This window comes from Pan paniscus, chromosome 13, assembly GCF_029289425.2.
Source record: "Pan paniscus chromosome 13, NHGRI_mPanPan1-v2.0_pri, whole genome shotgun sequence".
NCBI lineage: Eukaryota > Metazoa > Chordata > Mammalia > Primates > Hominidae > Pan > Pan paniscus.
The window spans coordinates 55,381,376-55,403,480 of NC_073262.2; the positions used below are offsets into that span (position 1 = coordinate 55,381,376).

Below are 22,105 nucleotides of genomic sequence, written 5' to 3' on the forward strand. Positions count from 1 at the left end.
AAGAGTTAAAACATTCAAATTTCTTTACTGTCTCCTCTGGCATGGTAGGTATACTTCTTCTTTCCATGGAGGGTATAGCCCTTTGGTGTCTCAACTTTATCTGTTGAATGTTTCAGATTTTCCATTTAGGTGTTTTTTTTTTTTCCCCACTTTTAGAGGCACATAAAATACAGTCATGTGTCATTTAATGACCGTATGTTCTGAGAACTGTGTCATCAGGAGATATCATCATTGTGTATCATATAATGCACTTACACAAACCTGGATGGTTATAGTCTACTACACATCTAGGCTATTATGGCATAGCCTATTACTCCTAGGCTACAAACCTTTATAACATGTTACAGTACTGAATACTGGAGGCAACTGTAACACAATGCTAAGTATTTGTATATCTAGACATAGAAAAGACATAGTAAAAATAAGGTAGTATATGATCTAACAGCACCATCATTGTGTATGTAGTCTGTCATTTACCAATATGGCACTATGTGGCACACAAATGTAATATTGTGTCTCTCCATTTAAGTTCAATGAAAATGGGATGTTGCTTCAAAATACTGAAGGTGAAAAATTATTAACTTAGTTGCTACAATAACGCCACAACGAATTCCATGAGCCACATCATTCTTAAGGCTACAAAGTGGTAGAGTTCATATTTACTTAATGTGAAGCATACTATAAAATCAAAACCATGTACTGCTTTACAAATTCCCATTTAAACAACTTTGGTATATATGTAAAAGTGCTGTAATTAAAAATTTTTAGTTGTTTGAGACATAAACTAAATTTCCTAAAATGTTAAACATCTGAATATTATGAACAATTTGGCACCTTTAAAAAACGTAGCTGATATATTTTATACAATTCATAAGTGGCCAACCATATGTATATTTATACTATGTAAACCATTTCTGTTTCCTATTCTTTTAATAAGTATAAAACTAATTACCAAGATGTTCTCAGAAGAATCATCAGTTTGAGGAAAATAAAAAATAAATGAACAAAACACTAGGGAGCATCACACAACCTGTTCAGTCATTCTTAGCATCCCAGAAAGTTTCTAATGTTAGATATAAACAAACATATTTCATTTATCACTCTACATATTTTAAAAAATGAAAATAAAAAGTGGTAGTAATGAAGCAATATCAATGCTACAGTGAGTGAATTTTACAAAGTGTAAATTCAGTTGGTCCAATTTTACCATGATATGAAAAGAAAGCACCTTAAAAGTGAAGAACTTCACATGGGGACTTCACAAGTTCTTTCCTTCATAGTTATTTACTGAAGTTTTTCCTACCGGAAAGAAATCACAAACAATTGGACGTATCTCTTGTCTAGTATTACAAACAAAATCACCTGAAAAAAAAATTAACTCCTAAATCTGGTGGTTTTTTAAAAACCATTCTTGCTGCAAACCTGCAGCAGCAAATTGATAATCTAAGTAAGTTTCATGTCTACCTTTTTACTTGGGGTTCTTCATAAGTGTGCTAAAGTAAAATTCCGTAAGATAAGTACAACCTACAAAGGCTGTTTAGTATTTTAAAACAACTATCTCATATACCACTAAATTATTTTATGAACATACAAATAAATACCAAAAATCCTGAATAAATGCACAAACTGAATCTTTAAAGAGAACTAAACATTCATTCGACTGGAAATAAATGGAAATATCCTTAGCAACCAAAAGTAACTGGTGGCATTTTGTGGAAATCATTTAACCTACTTCCTCTTCATCTAAAGCAAGCCTGTCCAACCTGCAGGCCATGGGCCACATGTGGCCCAGGACAGCTTTGAATGTGTCTCAACACAAACTTGTAAGCTTTATTAAAACATTCAGTTTTTTTGGCTGTTTTTTTTTTTTAAGCTCATCAGATATTATTAGTGTATCTGATGAGTGGCCCAAGACTATTCTTCTTCTTCTAAATGGCCCAGGGGAGCCAAAAGATTGGATACCCCGATCTAGAGCAATATAAATTCAAAACATCATTTTTTGATAAGAAATATTTAGATAAATAAAGGGTAGACAATATTTGTACAAATTGTTATCATGCAAAATAGAACCTTACCATGTAATAAAACAAGTGCCAGTATTCAAAATTTGCTAAACTTTCTCAACCTACAGAATTTAGAACTGCTGAAGTACAGCAACCCCTTCAGGGTCTAACGAAATTAACTCAATCACATAATCTTATACTGATATATATAGATAATGCAGTCTGAAGTAAGACTGGAAGAATTCCTATCCCAATTAACAAAGGTGCGATCTTGGGCTAATTTATTTGACCTCTCTGGACCTCAAACTCTTCATCAATGAGAAAAAACATTACCCATCTGATAAGATTATTATAGAGAACAAATGGGATAATACAGACGTGGCACTTAGAAACGGGCTTAATAAATAATATAATAGACATTATCAGTGCTCTCCATTTAATCAAGGTATATCTTATGTCATCCCTTCCCTCATCTATTCCTTATCTAGCTCTCAAGTACTTCAGTTCTTTTAAGGTATCTAGGGAAAATATTGTAAAACCATGATAATATTCAATAGAAACCAATCCATGTTAATAAGTCAATCTCAGATTAAGATCATGTTTAGTGCTGGCTCTGCAATGTCACTGAATAACTCACTAAACTCTCTGAGCCTTCCTATTCCCATTTGTAAATTGGACATCCAATCCATCTAGCCAATCCACTTTTCAGTCAGGAGGATCAAATTCAATAGGCTACATGAATCTCTCAAAGTTTATATAAGCATGGTGACAGTTATAATTCTTCTTGACACAAATTATGTGACACAATTTAGAAATAGAGCTAAATGACAATGAACTGTATCACTTTATATTTTAAAAAGCTCTAATCATAACTGGGGACACACAAAAATTGTATTGCCTCAATTAAGTCATATAGAATGACTTTAAAACTTACTCTAAAAAGTCATCAAAGCCTTCTTTTAGACAAAAGTGTACAAGGACACAAGACCATTATTATCCCCTTCCCCAAGTCTCTCAAATTAGATTCAGTAGCATATCAAGCTAAATCTTTATACTTTATTTCAGTATAAGGGTCTAATTTTCTATACCTAAGAAATATATGATCACAAATACACGATGACTTAGAGATTACTGAAAAATCATCTTTCAAACAAGTAACAACTTTCTTGATTCCGCATGGCCAAATGGGTGTTTGCAAACAAGAACTTAATGCTCATTCATTTATCAAAAGCTAGTTTTAAAAGTCTTAGCCTAAATTTAAGATTAAGACCTAATGACAACGATCCCATTCACAATGTAATGTGAATTTTGTTTAAAAAGATCAAAGTTGGCCAGGCACGGTGGCTCATGCCTGTAATCCCAGCACTTCGGGAGGCCAAGGTGGGTGGATCACGAGAAATCGAGACCATCCTGGCCAACATGGTGAAACCCCGTCTCTACCAAAATACAAAAAATCAGCCAGGCATGGTGATGCGCACCTGTAGTCCCAGCTACTTGGGAGGCTGAGGCAAAGGAATTGCTTGAACTCGGGAGGTGGAGGTTGCAATGAGCTGAGATTGCGCCACTGCACTCCAGCCTGGCGACAAAGCAAGACTCCGTCTCAAAAAAAAAAAAAAAAAAAATTCAAAGTCTAAGATAAATGTAAGAATTTCATTAAAATAAAAACAAAAACCAAAGCCTAAGACAGAGCAAACTGAATTTCAACTCAAGACAGTGTTCACTAGTTCTTCATGACTAACAGAATCATTCAGACTGGGAGAAGATTCAGATTCCCACTTTGAGTACACTGAGCAAGAAAGAAGCAGAAGTGGATTTCCTTTTAAATCCACCAATGCAAAATATCATGACAGAGATGATAAATTCCTCTTCAAAAGGTTTTAATTCCCAGTTCTTCCAGTTCTTTGTTTCTCTGGTTTCTATAGTTATCCATGCTGTAACTAACCCTTCCTGCCCTTGCCGCGCCCTGACATGCCTAGACATGTCTTACGCCATAACGCATAGCCTTCCCCTTCCCGCCTAGATATCTGTGTTCAATTACAAACAGCAGCCAATCGAGTCAGTTTAGATTGTGCAGTCCAACCCTAGCCAATAGGGGAAAGACACAACAGTAGGGACCAGCTATTAGGAATAAGAACCCCTTTCCCTCCCTTGTCCGGTGTGCTCTTGCCATTGCTCCATCCGTGAGACACACCCTTCTACAGAAGTAAATTGCCTTTATGAGTAAACTTTTGCCTGAGTATATTTTCACTTTGTGACACCAAGCATTTACTGCCAACAATTTGGGGGCCCACCCAGGATTCCCATTCTCCTCCGGGGAACCGGTCTCTGGTCACTTCTCGTGGGGAGGTGCATCCCATTGCCTTGTTGCAGTGGCCTCAGTGTTAGAGATCGGAACCCATCCAGTGCAACAAATAAACCCAGACTCTCGGCAACAAGAAAAAATACAGGCCAGCAGCTTGGCGAAAGGATTCTCACATACTGCAGCAACCAGGTAACTCTGTGCACAGACGAAGGTAAGAAATGTTGCAGGGGTGACAAAGTATTTCCTTGGTGGTTGGGATATTCTAGAGGATGAAAGTGTGTGTGAATGATCACAAGCACTACTGCTTGCAGTGCTGCTTGTGTGAATGGTACCAAGCACTACTGCTGTGCAGAGTGAGTGGGTCCTATCTGCAGTTCTGTGGTCACTTCATACAGCTTAGGGCGGATCCTGCTGTGGGTTTCATACCGGCATGCCAATGCCAAGAGGGGCCTAAATTCCCATGAGGGAAGTAGCCAGAGTGGACAAAGCAAAAGAAGGATGCAAGGATCCTCCAGGAGGCGGGGCTAAAGGATAGGCAAGAAATCTCTAATACGAGGGACTGAGCCTTAACAAGCCTCCAGAGAATAGGCAAGAAGTCTCTAATACTAGGACCTGACATGGGAAATACCCTAAGCAAGACAGGGAGTAAAAAGGATAAAGGTAGCAGTAAAGATACTGCCCCGATAGTCCCCTAGGTCTCATGTTAAAAGACTGGAAAGATAATGAGAAGACTAAACATAAGAAGCAGCAATTACTGTTTTATTTGGACTCAGGGACCCATCCTCAAACCCTCAATCTTCTGGCCAAAGTTTAGGTCAAATGAGAGTGCAATGTGTCAGCTTTTGATTCAATATGTCAATGATAAAAGCCCAGCTTCTCAAGAGGAAATGGACTATGCTCTTTGTTGGAGGCAGGGACCTGTCCTCCTTTTTCCCTTTGAGACAACTAGGAAAGAACCTGATCTAGCATCACAAAAGGAAAAATTAGGTAAGTTAGTTCCAATGCTCAAAGACTCCAGCACATGGGATCCCCTAGACCATCTTCCCCCACTCAGTGACCCCAACCCCTCTCCTCAGGCAGCCGCTGCTGCCCCAGATCCCACTCTAGATCCTTCACCTACTCATGTTACTCCTCCTCCTTACAATCCTGACTTTTAGAAATTATCATCCCAGGAGCCTGTCCCCTATCAGCCTAAGGACCCCTCCCTAAAGGGACTCCAGTGTGAAATAGAGCAATGTAAAAAGGATATCCAGAACTTCCCTTTCCCCTCTACAACTCAAGAGTCAGCACCTGCTCTCTTTCCCTTAAGAGAAATGCCATAAAGAGGGGGAGCCATTGGCTCCGTGAATGCTCCCTTAGTTCAGAGGTCCAGAATTTAAAGAAAGAGCTTAAGCCACTGCAAGATGACCCTCATGGAGTGACAGATCAAACTGATCAATTTTTAGGACCTCAGTTATACACTTGGGTAGAGTTAATGTCCATCTTGGACATCCTCTTTTCAGGAAAAGAAAGGAGTGTGATTCGTAGGGCTGCTATGGTAATTTGGGAACATGAGTGTCCTCCCAGTCAAAAAGTTCCTACTGTGAACCAGAAATTCCCCGCCCGAGACCCCCAGTTGGACAATAAAAACATGCAGGACCTAACGGAGATGATAATAAAAGGAATTCAGGAATCAGTACCCCAAACCCCTCTAAAGCATTTGATATACAACAACAAAAAAAAAGGATGAAGGGCCTATGAGATTCCTAAATAGACTGAAAGAGCAAATGAGACAATATGCAGGCCTCAATTTAGAAGATCCCCTTGGGCAAGGAATATTAAAACTCCAATTTGTCACTAGAAGATGGCCAGACATCTCAAAAAAAATTACAAAAGTAGAAAATTGGGAAGACCATCTCCTAAGTGAACTTCTCAGGGAAGCTCAAAAAGTATATGTGAGAAGAGATGAAGAAAAGCAAAAACAAAAGACAAAACTTATGTTATCCACCTTCCAACAGATGACTCCAAACCCATATAGTTCTAAACAGAGCTTCAAGGGGCCAGAACCATAAAGGGTCCAAACACTCCTTTAAAAGACTAAGGACCTTGTTTACCAGGCCCTCTAAAGAGTATGGGGAAGCAAAGTCAAAGAATCCCAGAACTGAGAGGGGGTAAGGGCAAGATAGGTGCTACAAATGTAGAAGAACAGGCCACTTCAAGACAGAATGTCCTGAATTTAAAAAGGAGAAAGAAGCCCTTCCACTCATGACTTTCGAGGAAGAATACGGGGGTCAGGGGCCCTGTCTCTTTTATCTTGAGTCCCACCAGGAGCCCTTGATAAATCTAGAAGTGGGACCTAAGCATGATCTTATCACCTTTTTGGTCAATTCAGGGGTGGCTCATTCCTGTTTGTTTCCCCCCATCTAATATTGCCTACAGACCTTTTGGTAACTGGGGTAAAAAGAGAAGGATTTAAAGAAAAATTTTAAAAAACACAGAAGTCAGATACCAAGATCGATCAGCTCATATTCAGTTTTTGTTAATCCCTGAGGCAGGGACTAATTTATTAGGGAGGGATTTAATGCTGAAGTTAGGCATAGGCCTACAAGTCAGCCCAAGAGGATTCCTCATCTCTTTAACCTATTCATCACTGCAGATGAAAAATACATTAATCCTAATGTCTGGTCCAAAGAGGAGAACTGAGGGAAACTCCAAGTCTCCCCAATCCACGTCAAGCTAAAACCCCCCGGGGAAGTTGTAAGGAGGAAACAATACCCCATATATCCAGAGGACAGGATAGGGTTGAAACCTATAATTAAAGGTCTTATTAAAGATGGGCTTTTTGAGCCCTGTATGTCCCCTTATAACACCCCAATATTGCCAGTCAAGAAATCAGACAGGTCATACCGGCTGGTACAGGACCTTAGAGCTATTAATCAAATAGTCCAAACTACCCACCCCGTTGTCCCCAGTTCTTACACCATTCTCAGCAACATTCCATTTAATCATCAATGGTTTACTGTAATAGATTTAAAGGATGCTTTTTGGGCACGTCCCCTGGCTGAAGACAGTCGAGATATATTTGCTTTTGAGTGGGAAGATCCCCATTCAGGGCGGAAACAACATTATCGACGGACAGTCTTACCCTAAGGGTTCACAGACTCCCCTAACCTTTTTGGTCAAATTTTAGAACAAGTATTAGAAAAAGTTGTCATCCCAAAACAAATATGCCTACTCCAATATGTTGATGATATTCTTATATCTGGTGAGGACATACAGAAAGTAACTGGCTTCTCTACACATATTCTTAACCATTTGCAGTTCAAGGGGTTACGAGTCTCAAAGGAAAAGCTTCAGTATGTGGAGCCTGAAGTTAAATATTTAGCCCACTTGATAAGTACAGACTAAGGCCCGAACAAGTTGAGAGAATTGTGTCCCTACCCTTGCCTCAAACTAAACAAGAACTCAGGAAATTTTTAGGGTTAGCTGGATGTTGCCACTTATGGATTAACTCATATGCACAGTAAACTTCCATATCAAAAACTTCCCCAGGGGAAGCCTGACCATCTCCTGTGGACTTCTGAGGAAGTCGATCAGGTCAAAGAGCTGAACGAAAGGCTCATAACTGCCCCTGTCTTAGCCTTACCTTCCCTAGAAAAGCGTACCACCTTTTTGTGAACATGGATAATGCGGTAGCTTTGGGAGTGCTTACTCAAGAACACAGTGGCTGTCAGCAGCCCGTGGCCTTCCTGTCAAAAGTCTTAGATCCAGTTACTTGTGGATGGCTTCAATACATCCAATCCATTACAGCTACAGCAGTATTGGTCAAAGAAACCAAAAACTTAACCTTTGGAGAAAAATTGACAGTACGCACGCCCCACTAAGTTAGAACTATCTTAAACCAGAAAGCAGGGAGGTGGCCTGCTGACTCAAGAATCTTAAAAGTATATGAGGCTATTCCGTTAAAAAAAAAAAAGCTGATTTAACATTAACCACTGATAATTTGCTTAACCCAGCAGGTTTCCTAACAGGGGATCCAAATCTAAAGAAAAAACACACAGGTTTAGATTTAATCGATTACCACACAAATGTCTGACCAGACCTAGGAGAAACTCCCTTCAGGACAGGAGGACACTTATTATAAATGGTTCCTCCCAGGTGATTGAGGGAAAAAGACACAATGGGTATTCAGTAATTGACAGAAAAACTCTCAAAGAAAGAGAGCCAAAAAAATTGCCCAGTGATTGGTCTGCCCAAACTTGCGAGCTGTTCACACTCAGCCAAACCTTAAAGTACTTGCAGAACCAGAAAAGACCCATCTGTACAGATTCTAAGTACACCTTTTGAGTGGCTCATACATTTGGAAAAATTTGGACTGAACGAGGCCTCATTAATAGTAAAGGTCAAGACCTTGCTCATAAGGAGCTAATCACTCAAGTACTGAATAACCTTCAGTTGCCAGAAGAAATACCTATTGTCCACGTCCCCAGACACCAGAAAAGCCTTTCTTTCGAAAGTCGAGGAAATAACCTAACAGATCAGATAGCCAAACAGGCTGCCGTTCCTCTAAAACACCTATTTTTCACTTAACTCCTTACCTTCCTCCTCTTACCGTGATCCCCATTTTTTCTTCTAATGAAAAAAAAAAACCCTAATAAAAATAGGTGCTAAAGAGAATTCAGAAGGAAAACGGATGTCGCCAAACCAGAGAGAAATGTTATCCAAACCCCTTATGAGGGAAATCTTATCCTAACTGCATCAAGAGATCCATTGGGGGCCCCAAGCCATGTGTGATGGAGTCCTCAGTTTATGGGAGCACAGAAATTTATACCCTGGCCAAACAGGTTACAGATAGTTGCTTAGTTTGTAAGAAAACTAATAAACTATAAAAAGATTACCCCTTATGGGAAGGAGTCCAGGCTTCAGTCCATTCCAAAGTATCCAGATTGATTACACAGAGATGCCTCCAATAGGGCATCTAAAATACATACTAGTGACAGATCACCTCAGTCACTGGGTCGAAGCTATCCCTTTTCAAATGCAACAGCCAATAATGTAGTTAAAGCCTTTATTAAAAATATAGTGCCTAGGTTTGGGTTAATAGAAAATGCTGACTCAGACAGTGGAACCCATTTTACCACACACATCATTAAAAAGCTACCCCAAACACTAGACATTAGATGGGAATATCATACTCCTTGACACCCACCTTCATCACGGAGGGTAAAAAGAATGAATCAAACTTTGAAGAACCACTTAACCAAGTTGGTTCTGGAGAATTGGTTACCATGGACCAAATGTCTTCCTATTGCCCTGTTAAGAATCCAAACTGCCCCTTGGAAAGATATTCATCTTTCCCCTTATGAGATGCTCTATGGAATGCCTTATTTACACTCCATTGCTGACATTCCTACCTTTGAAACAAAAGACCAATTCCTTAAAAATTATATACTTGGTATATCTTCTACTTTCTCTCCTCTTAAAACCAAAGGTCTCCCCTAGCACAGGCACTGTCCCTGGAGTTCCCAGTACATCAACATCAGCCTGGGGATCACGTCCTCATCAAAAACTAGGACGAAAAGCTCAAATTGGCCTGGAAAGGACCATACCTAGTGCACCTAACTACTGAAACCACAGTCCAACCAGCAAAAAAGGATGGACCCATCACACCCGAGTCAAAAAAGTGCCGCCCCCTCCAGAGTCATGGGCCATAGTCCCTGGGGAAAACCCTACCAAACTAAAGCTAAGGAAAATTTAACTCTCTTTCATCTATTCTATTACTCCTTCTTCTTTCCTCTCTCTATTGCTGATCACCTCATTATTAATGTAACCGAGTCAATTTCGCCTCAAACTATTATATTTGATGCTTGCCTTGTTATACCCTGTGGAGACTTGACAAGTCGAAGACAGCTCTCCACTCCAAAAAAGTACCTCTGTCCTTCCTGGCTCTGCTCAGACTGGACATTAGTGAATCAGGATCATTTAGTCTGGAAAGGTTTCAATAAAGACCCCAATGTCAACTGGGAGTATTGCCCCCCACACCCCGCCAAGACAGAGCTTTTATGCTGCAGTTGGTCCAATGTTCTGTAGACCAATAAAGAGCACAGATGGACTGCCCCAACCAGTAGTTGTAAACGTTCTGTAGACCACTAAAGAGCACGGATAAACTGCCCCAACCAATAGTTGTAATTTCCTAAAGCCATACATTCATTTTACTAAAGAAACAGCTTCCCCTAGCTGTGAGCTAAACCAGTACTGTCCAATACAGGTTATTATCTCAAACCCTCCAAGTTCTTCCCCTTCTATAAGCCGGTTCCCTTCTTTAAGCCAGTTTTATGGCATGGGGGCTGAGGTTTCAGGAATAGAACCTATTGGATCCTTTGAAATATGCTGCATTGATCCCCTACTGCCTACACTTTCCCCTAAGCCTTCTTCCAAAACCTCTCACAACAAAACTATTGCTCCTCCTCCATCTAATTAAAAGACCAAGGTAGCTATTGTAGAAGTTAAAGACCTAAAACAAACTTTGGCAACTGAGACAGGATATCAAGATGTGAATGCTCTTAAATTTAAAACTTGAGATCAAATAGCTGCAGGATTTGAGTCAATATTTTTGTGAGTGACAACTAATAAAAACGTAGATTGGATAAATTACATTTATTATAATCAGCAGCGGTTTATAATTACACCACGGATGCTGTCAAAGGGTAACAGAACAATTGGGGCCCACTAGCCAGATGGCCTGAGAAAACAGAATGGCCCTAGATATATTAGCCAAAATAGGGGGTGTTTGTGTTATGATTAAAATTCACTGTTGTACCTTTATCCCAAACAACACTGACCCCACTGGGAACATAATAAGCGTCTTACAAAGACTTACCGCTTTATCCAATGAACTAACTAAAAATTCTGGAGTCGATAACCCTTTCTCAACATGGCTGGAGAGGTAGTTCGGTAAATGAAAAGGAATCATAGCCTCAATCCTTCTCTTACAGCCATTATAGGTGTGCTCATTCTTACAGGATGCTGTATCATACCCTGTACTCATAGTTTAGTGCAAAGACTTATAAAAAGAGCTCTCACCAAAACCTTCCTCAGCTCTCCTCCACCTTATTCAGATAAACTCTTCCTTCTCCTAGACATGCCTTGTGTCATAATGGATAGCCTTTCCCTTCCAGCCTAGACAGCTGGGTTCAATTTCAAACATTAGTCAACTGGGTCACTTTAGATTGTGCGGTCCAACCCTAGCCAGTAGGGGAAAGACACAACAGTGGGGACCAGCTGTGTTAAGAATAAGAACCTCTTCCCCTCCCTTGTCCATCTCACGATTGCTCCATCTGCAAGACGCACCCTTCTACAGAAGTAAACTGCCTTGCTGAGAAAACTTTTGCCTGAGTGCTATTTCCACTTTGCAACACTGAACATTCACTTCCAACAATTACATCTCTAATAACTGCTAAGTACAACTAACTTGTTTAAAATAAGTGATACATAATGTACAAGTACTTGACCAGACAGCGAAAGAAGGCAAATACAGGTTGAGAGGCCTTTATACAGAATGCTTGACACCAGACTGGGATTTTTTCAGATTTGCAGATATTTGCCTTTTTACCTACTGGTTGAGCATCCCTAATTCAAAAACCTGAAACATTCCAATGAGCATTTATTTCGAGTGTCATGTTGGCACTCAAAGTTTTAGATTTTGGAGCATTTCTGGTTTCCAGATTACAGATACTCAACCTGTATAAAATATTCATAGCCACTAGATTTCCAAATATACGGAAATACCATAACAACCAAACCAGCAGTTAGAAGACAAAAATGAGTTCAAAATGGCATCTCAGGAATGACCTCCTTGAGAGCAGGGCATACATCACCTGTACACTAGGTACCACACCCAAGAGACTTAAATGTGTACTGAATAAAAGAAAAAGAAAGGTAAGGAAAAAAATAAGAATGAGACTAATAATTTCTACTTGGAATGTCATCTATTAATTCCTACTTATAAACCTTCACAACATGGACCTATTTCTCTAGGTTAAAAACAGGTTGGGCAAGGCGGCTCATGCCTGTGATCCCAGCACTTTAGGAGGCCAAGGCAGGAGAATCACTTGCGCCTTGGAGTTCGAGACTAGCCTGGTCAACATGGCGATACCATGACTCTACTAAAAATACAAAAATTACCTAGGCATGGTGGCACGCACCTGTGATTCCAGCTACTTGGAGAACCTGGGAGGATGAGGTTGCAATAAGTGGAGATTGCACCATTGCACTCCAGCCTGGGTGACAGACACTCTGTCTCAAAACAAACAAACAAACAAACCCCCAAATCCCTAGTACACTGCTATGGTGTATGCATATGTACCAAATCTTTTTTTTTTTTTTTTTTGAGACAGTTTTGCTATTGTTGCCTAGGCTGGAGTGCAATAGCGTGATCTCAGCTCACTGAGACCTCCACCTCCCAGGTTCAAGCAATTCTCCTGCCTCAGCCTCCCAAGTAGCTGAGATGACAGGTGTGTGCCACCATGTCCCGCTAATTTTTGTATTTTTAGTAGAGATGGGGTTTCACCATGTTGGTCAGGCTGGTCTCGAACTTCTGACCTGAAGTGATCCATCCACCTCGGGCTCCCAAAGTGCTGGGATTACAGGCATGAGCCACCGTGCCCAGCCTCAAATCTTTACTATCTATTAATACTACTATTAGTCTTATCATGATATTCAACAAGCCTAATTTAAAAATCAAAGGTTAATCTATTGACTTGTTTCCTCTTTTGATCCACTATCTAATGAATACATTCATTGCACTACACAAGCTGTTTCATTTATGCATATGTGTGTTAACACTAACTTATTTTGATGTTGCCTTTTTCTCCTAAAGAGCAAACTAAAAGAATAAAGGGCCCTAATTCAGCATTTCTCACAAAATGCTCATTTCATACAATGTGCTACATAAAGCAAAACAAATGCTTTATGTGGGAGATTTATGGGGGAGATGGTCAAATAAGACAGAAATACTAAGTAAAAATTGTAAAAGGCTTCTGCAAGACTTCTCATCACTTTAGTAAATATTATGCCTTGTGAATTTCAAAAGGGGAGCAGGGGATGCAGGTCATTCTTCTCAACTGATGTGGTCCTCCTTAGATCTTTCCACACTAAGTTTGTGAATAGATGAGCTCATATTTAAATGAACTGCTATCTAAAGATAATGAAAATAAACATATTTGTAGTCTCACTATTAACATTTGTCAAAAATCTACACATTGAGTCAAGAATTTACAGACATTAGGTCTGAGTTAAGATATTTTTTTAAAGTACTTGCTTGAGTCATCCACATGTACCCAGAAGTTACCCAGATTCAAGAATTATGAGCAGATGACCTAAAAAACAAAAATTCTATCTCTTTTTTGTCACTGGCTAATGCCCAATTCAATGGCATGGATCCTGTAGCTACTCAAAAGGAAGGGTAATTCAGAAGGAACAGCAACAAATAAATTTGTCAAATCAGTCAGGTAAGTCTAAGGTACCAATACACTAAATTTCTCTGCAAGGCCTATATCCTACTTTGTTATTTTTTCCTCTACATTACCTCTACGTTACTTATAATACCTTACACAATGTAAATGCTATAAAAGAATTATTATACTTTATTTTTTAAAATTTGTATTTTTTTGTTGTTGCTTTTTTAAAGACTATTTTCCATCGCAGTTGCTTGAATCTCTGGATACAGAGGGTCGACTGCAAATGGAAATATTTTAGTTTTATTCTCCAAACAAAAATTATTTATTTCATCTTATCTTCCATTTTTGTCAAATGAAAAAGTAAGAGTAAAGAGGCAGACACTAAAAACAAGAATAAGTAGTAACAACGTAAAGTCACAAGTAACCACTGGAAACAGTCACATTTAACACTGACTGACTTACGGGTTTATACTGCAGGAAAGAATACCTGTGTTATTTGTTTCATTCATTCAACAAGTATTTTACTGAGCACCCATGATGTGCCAAGAACTGTGCTCAGCACCTATAGGCTTCTTAAAAAGTACAGAACATAGCCCCTGCCCTCTAAGAGCTTACAATCTATTACTTGTTGGAAAATTAAAGCAAATTAAGAAACCATAAAACAAGTCAATAACTAGGTGCCAAAATAAGTGAAACGGTAAGAGTTATGGGTAGATTACATATATTTTCTTTAATAATCTGAAGGGGAGGTATATGTTGGCAAAAGTCATTTTTGAGAAACTTTTGGAGAAGGCAGGACTTGAAATAGTACAACAGAGGTAAGCAAACTTCATGGTGATACTGAGCTGGGGGCAGGAGGGTAAGAAGAACAGCCTAAGTTTGAAGTTGTGAACTAATATAATCACTCAAGACACCGTGAAAAGACCAGCCTAAGTTCAAATTAGGGAGTGTAAAGACATGCAGCCTTGAATCCTGCTTTGACATGTACTATGGGAGGTTCTTTAAAGTTAAGCTGTGGAATTTAGATACTATGTTATAGGCACTGAAAGTACTGGAGATTCTTGGGCAAGGAGATAACACATTGAAATCTAAAATTTGTGGGGGCAGGGGGGCATCCTTGAAGCAAGAAAACCAACTCAACTCAAAAACTGTTGAATAACCTAGGCATGGGAGAGTGACGACTTGGGCTCATGTGGTAGCAGGAACTGAAATAAAATAAGATCTATTAGAGCCAGCCTTACTCAATATAGGAGCAAGAAAATCAAACTCATTTGTAAAAAGCAATTATTCATTTATCAGTTTACTGACCAAAGACCAAAAAAAAAAGCACTGAATAAATAAAATTAGGGAGGCATTACTAAAGGAATTTTCTGTTCTTTTATTTCCATATCATCCCATAAAATCTGATATCTACTCTTATCAAATGATCTGAACTGAATCATAGGCTGTTAGAGCTGAAAGGGACCTTAACTCAATTACTCTACTCTTCTCACTGATAGAGGAAAATAAAGACTCAAAATAGGGAGAAAAAAAAAAGAGCCAGCTAGCATGACTCTGGGGCAAAGGCATAATCATCTGTGATAAAGATGGCAGGACCTGCATGTCCTTTGTGTAGAAAACACAAAAGACATGAAAACAGCATTTACTATGGACACTGAGGAAGAAGACAGCCTCACACATAATTTTATTGATAGAAATCTCTACAGAAAATCTTTATTTTTTTGAGATAGGGTCTCACTTTGTCACCCAGGATGGAGTGCAGGGCGTGATCTTGGCTCACTGCAGCCTCGACCTCCCAGGTTCAAGCAATCCTTCTGCCTCAGCCCCCTAAGTAGCCGGGACGACAGACGCACGCCACCACACCCAGCTTATTTTTAAATAGTAAATTTGTAGAGATGGGGTTTCACCATGTTGCCCAGGCTGGTCTCCAACTCCTGAGCTCAAGCGATGCACCCGCCTCGGCCTCCCAATGGGAAATTTTTGAGTACTGCCATCCAGCAGGGAAAATTCTTTATCTTTCTTTACTAACATTTAACCAGTGATCCTCAAAGCATCTTAAATCACATATTATTTAAAGCTTAAACAACCTGTAAGGTCCCTTTCAGCTATAAGAACCTATAACTCTAAAAGTATGACTTTCCTATAAAGTTATATAGAATAAGAGGCAAATTTAATCTACAAGATAGAAAATTGAAATAAACCTGAAAGAATATTAAGCTCAATTTGATAATCATCAAATATTTATTACTACTAAGAGTCAGCCTAAATGCATGAGATGGCACTCTAGGTCATCTCATGAATTAAGAAAAAAAAAATTTGAACACACCATTTCTTTAAGCTAAATAGCTTGATGCATTTGAGAAATTATGAACCCTGGCTTCCGTACATCATTATGCTACCCAGTCTGCATATTATTTTACAAACAAGTTTTACAGTTTCATGTCATATTGGTAACATTCCAAAGACCACAATTATTTGGCAAGTAAGACTGCCACCAATTTTAGTCTTTAGCTAGTCCCAGCATGAGATGTTCATGCAAACCAGTCAACACATGAAGGTTTTTATAACCTTCAGTCCCAAAGTCTAAAGAATTTGTGAACTGACTTTTTTAAATTGCATGGCAGAACCCTCCCAACTGTCACTACTGTGAATGATACAGACAGACATCCTGCTTCTTCTCAATTATCTTCTGACCACTTATTCCTCCTGAGTACTTCCAAGAGTGGCAGAAGAAATAATGCAGGAAAAAGGATCAATTGTCCTATTTATTATCACCTTTAATTTTTAAAGCAATGTTTACAGAGTTTCAAATACGATTTCTGATTTGAGAATTCAAATTATCCATGCTCTCCCAGTCTGTTATAAAGCTAAAACAAGAATTTGTTTTACCAAGATTTGGGACCCATATTTGTTAGTGAAATATTAAGGGGATAAAAGGGAATTATATAATTCTGACAAAAACAGCGGAGATTCTTTTGGGACTTTCAGAGCATAACTCCTACTAAAACATTTATTTATTATACTAACAGGAGCCTTCAGAGGGAGAAGAATTCTAAACATCTAAATAATTAGGTCTACTTAAAGGCACATGGCATATATTAGCCTAGGAAAAAGTAGAAGAAAACCACACCAAAAAAATCAGTTATTTGAATGGATGTGTACCAAGTAGCAAGTAAACTTACTAGAAAGATGGTCACTGATACAGCTAAAGAGAAAGGGCCATAAAGCAAACTGTGACCAGCTTATGTCAATGAGATACATGAAAGTACTTCTAAAAAATAAAATCTGCATTTTTTTTTTAACTAGAAATATGACTAGCTGGTATCTTGGTTTTGGTAGTGCAATAGCACCATTACAGCAAGGGTAAGCAGGTCAATCCCTTGCAAAACTTACCTTGATTGGCCCAATGGAAACAGAAGGCCCCAGAAAAGAGAGAAGCATCTGGCAGTAGCAAATTGTTTTATTTTATCTTTCTGTGGAAAGAAACTAATTTTAAATAAGAACCAGAGCATTTAAAGAATAAATATTTTTAAAGCTCATTATCTAGTTAGAGCAGCTCTACCAAGAAAACAAGAAGAGCTCCTTGCTGCTTAGAGATGGAAAGAAACAGAAGAGGAATCAAAGTTGTTTCTCCATCACCTAGAGAGTTTTAAAATTTGTGTTATTCTAGAGTAACAGAATAAAAGGCTCTTTTATTTAAAGAACTCCTGCAAGCAGAATCTTTTGGGGCTGGTGCCTTTGAATAAAGGTTTTGTTTTGTTTTTTTAACAAAATTAAGGGCAATATTCCAAATTAAAAAAAAAAGAGGAAAATCACTGGACATTAAGCCCTTCTACTCTTAAGGTTAAGTAAAAAGAGACAGACACATAGCAAGCTCCTTTTCCCACTGCAATTTCACCAATAACTTTAACCATGAAAGCTTAAACAATTATCAAACAGTACTAATTAGCAAAAGATCACATGAAATTGGCTTCCAAAATATTTTGTTAGCCTAAATTTTTGATGATTTATGGAAATACTCAAATGGAAATAACCCAGCCACCTAAAGATCTATTATAGAACTTAACATGAAGCACAAAATTACTCATGGTAACTGAACCTGTTACCTTTCTTGGATGCTTCTCTAGAAACTCAGTTCTACCGAAATCACTGAATCAGCATTAAAACCTTTTGATCCAAATCACTCCTACAAAATGTCCATTTACAATTTATGCTAGAGATGGAAGGGACAGCTCATAAGCAGGAGTGTAGAAGCAACAAGCATTAAAAAAAAATAGTGTAAGTGGAAAATGAACTACCTATTGGCACTGTCCTATGAAGAATCAGAATTATAGAGCACAAACTCCCCACCCTCCCTCACCCTCCTCCAACACACAAAGAGGAAGATATTTCAGGAATAAAATTCGCTCTAAACCAAAACAATAGCTATTTTCAGATTCTATTTATTTACATGGTCTACCAAAATCAGTTATGTTGCTGTATCAGATAATATTTACTCTTAGACCATCAACTTCAATTGGCATTCTTGAAAAAATAATCATTAAAAATAAAAGCCTGGATCCACACTTTACTTTTAAATAATAAAGAAAAAGATTCTTAGTTTTGAGGTCATCAGTAAATTTCTCAGAAGACTTTTTCATTATTTAAATTTCTCAGAAGACTTTTCCATTATTCAAATTTCCGTTACAAACATGATTTAACATTTGGCTTATTTGAAATTATTCGGGCATAAACTAATCATTAAACAGCTATAACTACTGACCTAGATTTTGAAATCTTGATAGAATACCTGAGGCAAAAACAAATAAATAAATGCAAAATAAAACAAAAACAGTCTTACTTGTCCCATTGGTGGCCCTCCCATAGGGGGCATCATCTGCGGCATCATTCCATGAGGTACAGGAGGCATATTCGCTCTCTGACCCATAGGGTGCATTCCCATTGGGGCATAATGCATGCCAGGGTGCCCCATCTGAAAAACAGTGAACATTTTTAAATGAGCAAATAATACTAAATGCTTCTCAAAAATCTCATTTCAACAGATCAGTTATCTGAAGCGACATAATATTAAGCTTATGTGTAATAACATCATTGGATTAGTCTATACCTTGTTTCAAACAAAACGCATTCTGCTAGTATTTAAAACGAGCTTGCAAATTCCGTAAAAAAATGGGAAAAGTTAAGATGAATCCTGGACCGCTGGATCATAGGTTTTCTCTCTCTATTTTTTAAGCACTGACTTAACCAGCTACTAATTGGCTTGCTAAGCTTGGAGGATACACATTGAATACTAATTTTAAAACTGTTATGGTGAAAACAACTCTCCTATTTCATGCAGATATAAAAGATAGCCAGCTATTGTTATTTTATAACACTACTGATTTTAAACTTTAAAATGCTCTATCCAATTAACTCAGGTGAGAGTCGGTCTTATAAAACACAAACAGTATGGCTACCCAGGCACAATTCACTCCTAACAAACTTATTTCCTAACATTACCTTTAAGACAGGTAAAATTCCTTCTGCCAAAGATACATTTTCAAAGACTGAGGTTCTGTCACTCACGGACACTAAATGCAAACAACTAATTCATCCTTTTTAACGCAGTTTAAAAAGACAACTACTTTCTTTACCGATGAGTCCATTGTTCCATGTTTTAAATTAAAACCACCTAATTATCTCCTGCCAATTGTCCCAACAGTTCCCCCTGCAGACCACCCCGACGACTAATGAAAACAAATTTTGGCAGCCGCTGTTAAAGTCTTACAGTATCAAGCCCCTGCCTCCCCCTCCCAGCTAAAATCGGGCCTAAAGCTCCAAGACGCTCACCCCGCCCAAGAGCCAGCACCTTCACCACGCATCTGTCTAGGCCAAGCCCACGGGGAACTTCCAGGGTCTCACATCCTTCTCTTTGTGCATTTCCACCCTCCACTTCTCTCCCTCAGAACATATCCCACCATCTCGAGTTCTTCCTTCGTCCACTCTTATCTTCTTCTCCTTTCGGAGAAAGCTTCCTGTTTCTCACTCCGTTTTTCATTGTGCCGCCTTCCCCCTGCCCCACTGATCCCTTACCGAGGGCCGTCTCCTCAGGAAGCCGTCAGCAGAGACCCAAGAGCCGGAGCAGAGGCTTGAGCCGGACAATCTCCGCTCCCCGTCCCCAGGACCCTGCGAGGGAGGATGGCTCTCCATTTCACTCACCATGAGGCCTCCACGCTCAGCTCCCGTCCCCGGCCTCATCGTCGGGCTCAGACTGCTTCGCCGGCGGCCACTGCCGCTACACATACCAACAAGAAGCGATCTGAGTGGCTGGCGCCCACTGGGGCTAAAGGTTAAAGGCTGCCCTGCGCTACGGGGCGGGATCAGCGGGGCCAACAGGCTGACGGGCTTCCCCGCTGTCCAATCAGAATGCGCCGCCGACACGCAGCTCTGCGGCGATTCGCCCCCAGCCTCAGCCTCACTCGGCGTCGCCTGCATGGGGGGGGGGAAGGAGGACGGAGGAAGTTTCTGCGCCGAGTCCTCCGTCGGGAAAACTCTACCAACTTCCCCAGGGGAAGGGAAGACAACAGTGTCCCAGCTTCCCGAGCTTAGACCGCCTCACCCCGTAGGGGGTGGGGCAGTGGGGGTCTGCCACCTTCACCCTCCCCGCCCGAGTTACGTACGCCCCACAAACCTGAGGCCGCCAGGAGTAGGGTGGAGGGGGCGGGGGTAAGCAGCTTCTAGTGTTAGCGGTGGCTGGGACCGAATGCGCGCGCGCGGTGCTCGAGGCGGAGGGGAGGGGGCGGGGAAGGCGAAAGGAGGGGTTCGGAGGAGAGGGTTCGATCTCCGTACGCGCTAGGTGGAGAGCGCGCGCCTGGGCGGAGGGGGAAGGAGGCGTGTCGAGTAGCGTGAGGCAAGTTGTGGTACGGGTGGGGAGAACCACACTAAAGGGAGATGGGGGTGAGCAGTTAAGGAACCGCGAGAGCGCCAGGTAGAGAGCTGCCCTTAATGGGGGAACCTGGAGAAGAGTGTGAGCGTAGTGGGGAAGAAGGGAGAAGACAAATAGGTTCGGGAATGTGTCTCCGAGGGCGCGAGCGGGCGCTAGGACCCGGCGTCGAAAAGATGCGGCTTTGGGGCTGTCGGGGCGCGCGCTCCCGTTGGTGACGCGGGGGTGGCGGAGGTCTCCGGCCTGGACGAAGCCCCGCAGGGAGTGGATACTCGACAGCCTTCGGCCTCCGCCCGCTTCTCCCTGCGCGCTTTCCTGCTCCCCTTTCCGGCTACAGCCCTGGGGTCGAACTCTGGTCGAAGCGCATTCCGCCTCTCCTTTGGCCCTACGGCTTCCTTTGCACCCCGCCGCCCACCCTTGCTCTCCGTGGTTTACCCCTGGGCTCTGAGGCCTGGTGGTAGCGGCCACTGCCGCGGATTGGCTGTTGCGGACCCGGGGCGGGGCAGGTGGGAGAGGCTCGTTCTCCGCGGGTTTCGTTGTGTTTCGCGCCATGTCGTTTGCTGAGAGCGGGTGGCGGTCGGCTCTGCGGCGCCGCGGTCCCGGCACCCCGGGCCCTGTGGCTCGGCCATCGTATTCCTCCTTTACTCAGGGGGACAGCTGGGGTGAAGGCGAAGTCGACGAGGAGGAGGGATGCGACCAAGTGGCCCGCGACCTGCGGGCGGAGTTCTCGGCTGGGGCGTGGTCAGAGCCCAGAAAGCGCTCGGTGCTCCCGCCGGACGGGGACGGGTCGCCCGTTCTGCCCGATAAGCGCAATGGTATCTTTCCCGCGGCCGCGGGCAGCAGAGCCCAGCCTCGGCGGTGGCCGGTCCAGGTCCTCTCTATTCTCTGCTCGCTGCTCTTCGCCATCCTTCTCGCCTTCATCCTCGCCATCGCCTACTTGATCGTTAAAGGTATTGAAGCCGAGGCCTTGAAAGTCTGTCCAGAGTAAAGTTGAGCCAGGGTGTGGCTCTCGCCTCCACCCATCTCCCTTTCCCTCGCGCTAAGCCCGCAGGCTGGCAGCTGCTTTCACCCAGAGTCCTCATTTGCATCTTACTTTGCTCTCCCGCCCTTTGCCTTTTCTAAGTGGAGCGTCCTGATCCATGATCAGGAGACGTATTTTTAAAAAGGATCGTTTGATTAAATGGGTACTCTTGAAGAAATATCTTCAAGTCCTTGAACACGGGGGATGAAATATTGTCAAGATTAAACAAAATGCGAAACACCCACCATTAAAAGGAGACAGTGAAAAGTGCATATAATTAAAATAGGCTATGTTCAATGGCCTTCATCCACAAATAAAGATGTGCTGTCCACCAATTCCTCTACACAGAATCCTGAGGGACAAAGATTTTCATCGCATAGTCCAAATTTCTTATTTTATAGGTAAAATAATTAGCCTCTC

The 22,105-nt window shown here is 41.1% G+C and overlaps 2 protein-coding genes across 13 annotated transcripts in view; one reads left to right on the plus strand and one right to left on the minus strand.

Annotated features, from left to right (window-relative positions):
- The window catches only part of PRPF40A (pre-mRNA processing factor 40 homolog A), a 62,264-nt gene extending 41,724 nt beyond the window's left edge, over positions 1 to 20,540 (minus strand). For 4 of the 9 annotated variants that reach the window (XM_034954294.3, XM_034954293.3, XM_034954292.3 and 1 more), the window contains exons 1-3: positions 20,413 to 20,540; positions 19,941 to 20,210; positions 18,583 to 18,714 (exon numbers count right to left, since the gene is read on the minus strand). In XM_034954294.3, coding sequence (XP_034810185.3) covers positions 18,583 to 18,714; positions 19,941 to 20,024 — 216 coding nt within the window. In that variant the 5' untranslated portion in view covers positions 20,025 to 20,210; positions 20,413 to 20,540. Of the gene's footprint in view, positions 1 to 18,582; positions 18,715 to 19,814; positions 20,217 to 20,412 lie in introns of those variants that run through there. The other 5 variants (XM_034954290.3, XM_034954289.3, XM_034954288.3 and 2 more) reach the window with 2 other exon arrangements.
- A 9-nt stretch (positions 20,541 to 20,549) lies between these two features.
- The window catches only part of ARL6IP6 (ADP ribosylation factor like GTPase 6 interacting protein 6), a 43,052-nt gene continuing 41,496 nt past the window's right edge, over positions 20,550 to 22,105 (plus strand). For 2 of the 4 annotated variants that reach the window (XM_055108590.2, XM_034954299.3), the window contains exon 1: positions 21,048 to 21,614. In XM_055108590.2, the coding sequence (XP_054964565.1) occupies positions 21,215 to 21,614 (400 nt within the window). In that variant the 5' untranslated portion in view covers positions 21,048 to 21,214. Of the gene's footprint in view, positions 21,615 to 21,886; positions 22,087 to 22,105 lie in introns of those variants that run through there. The other 2 variants (XM_003832723.6, XM_024927878.4) reach the window with 2 other exon arrangements.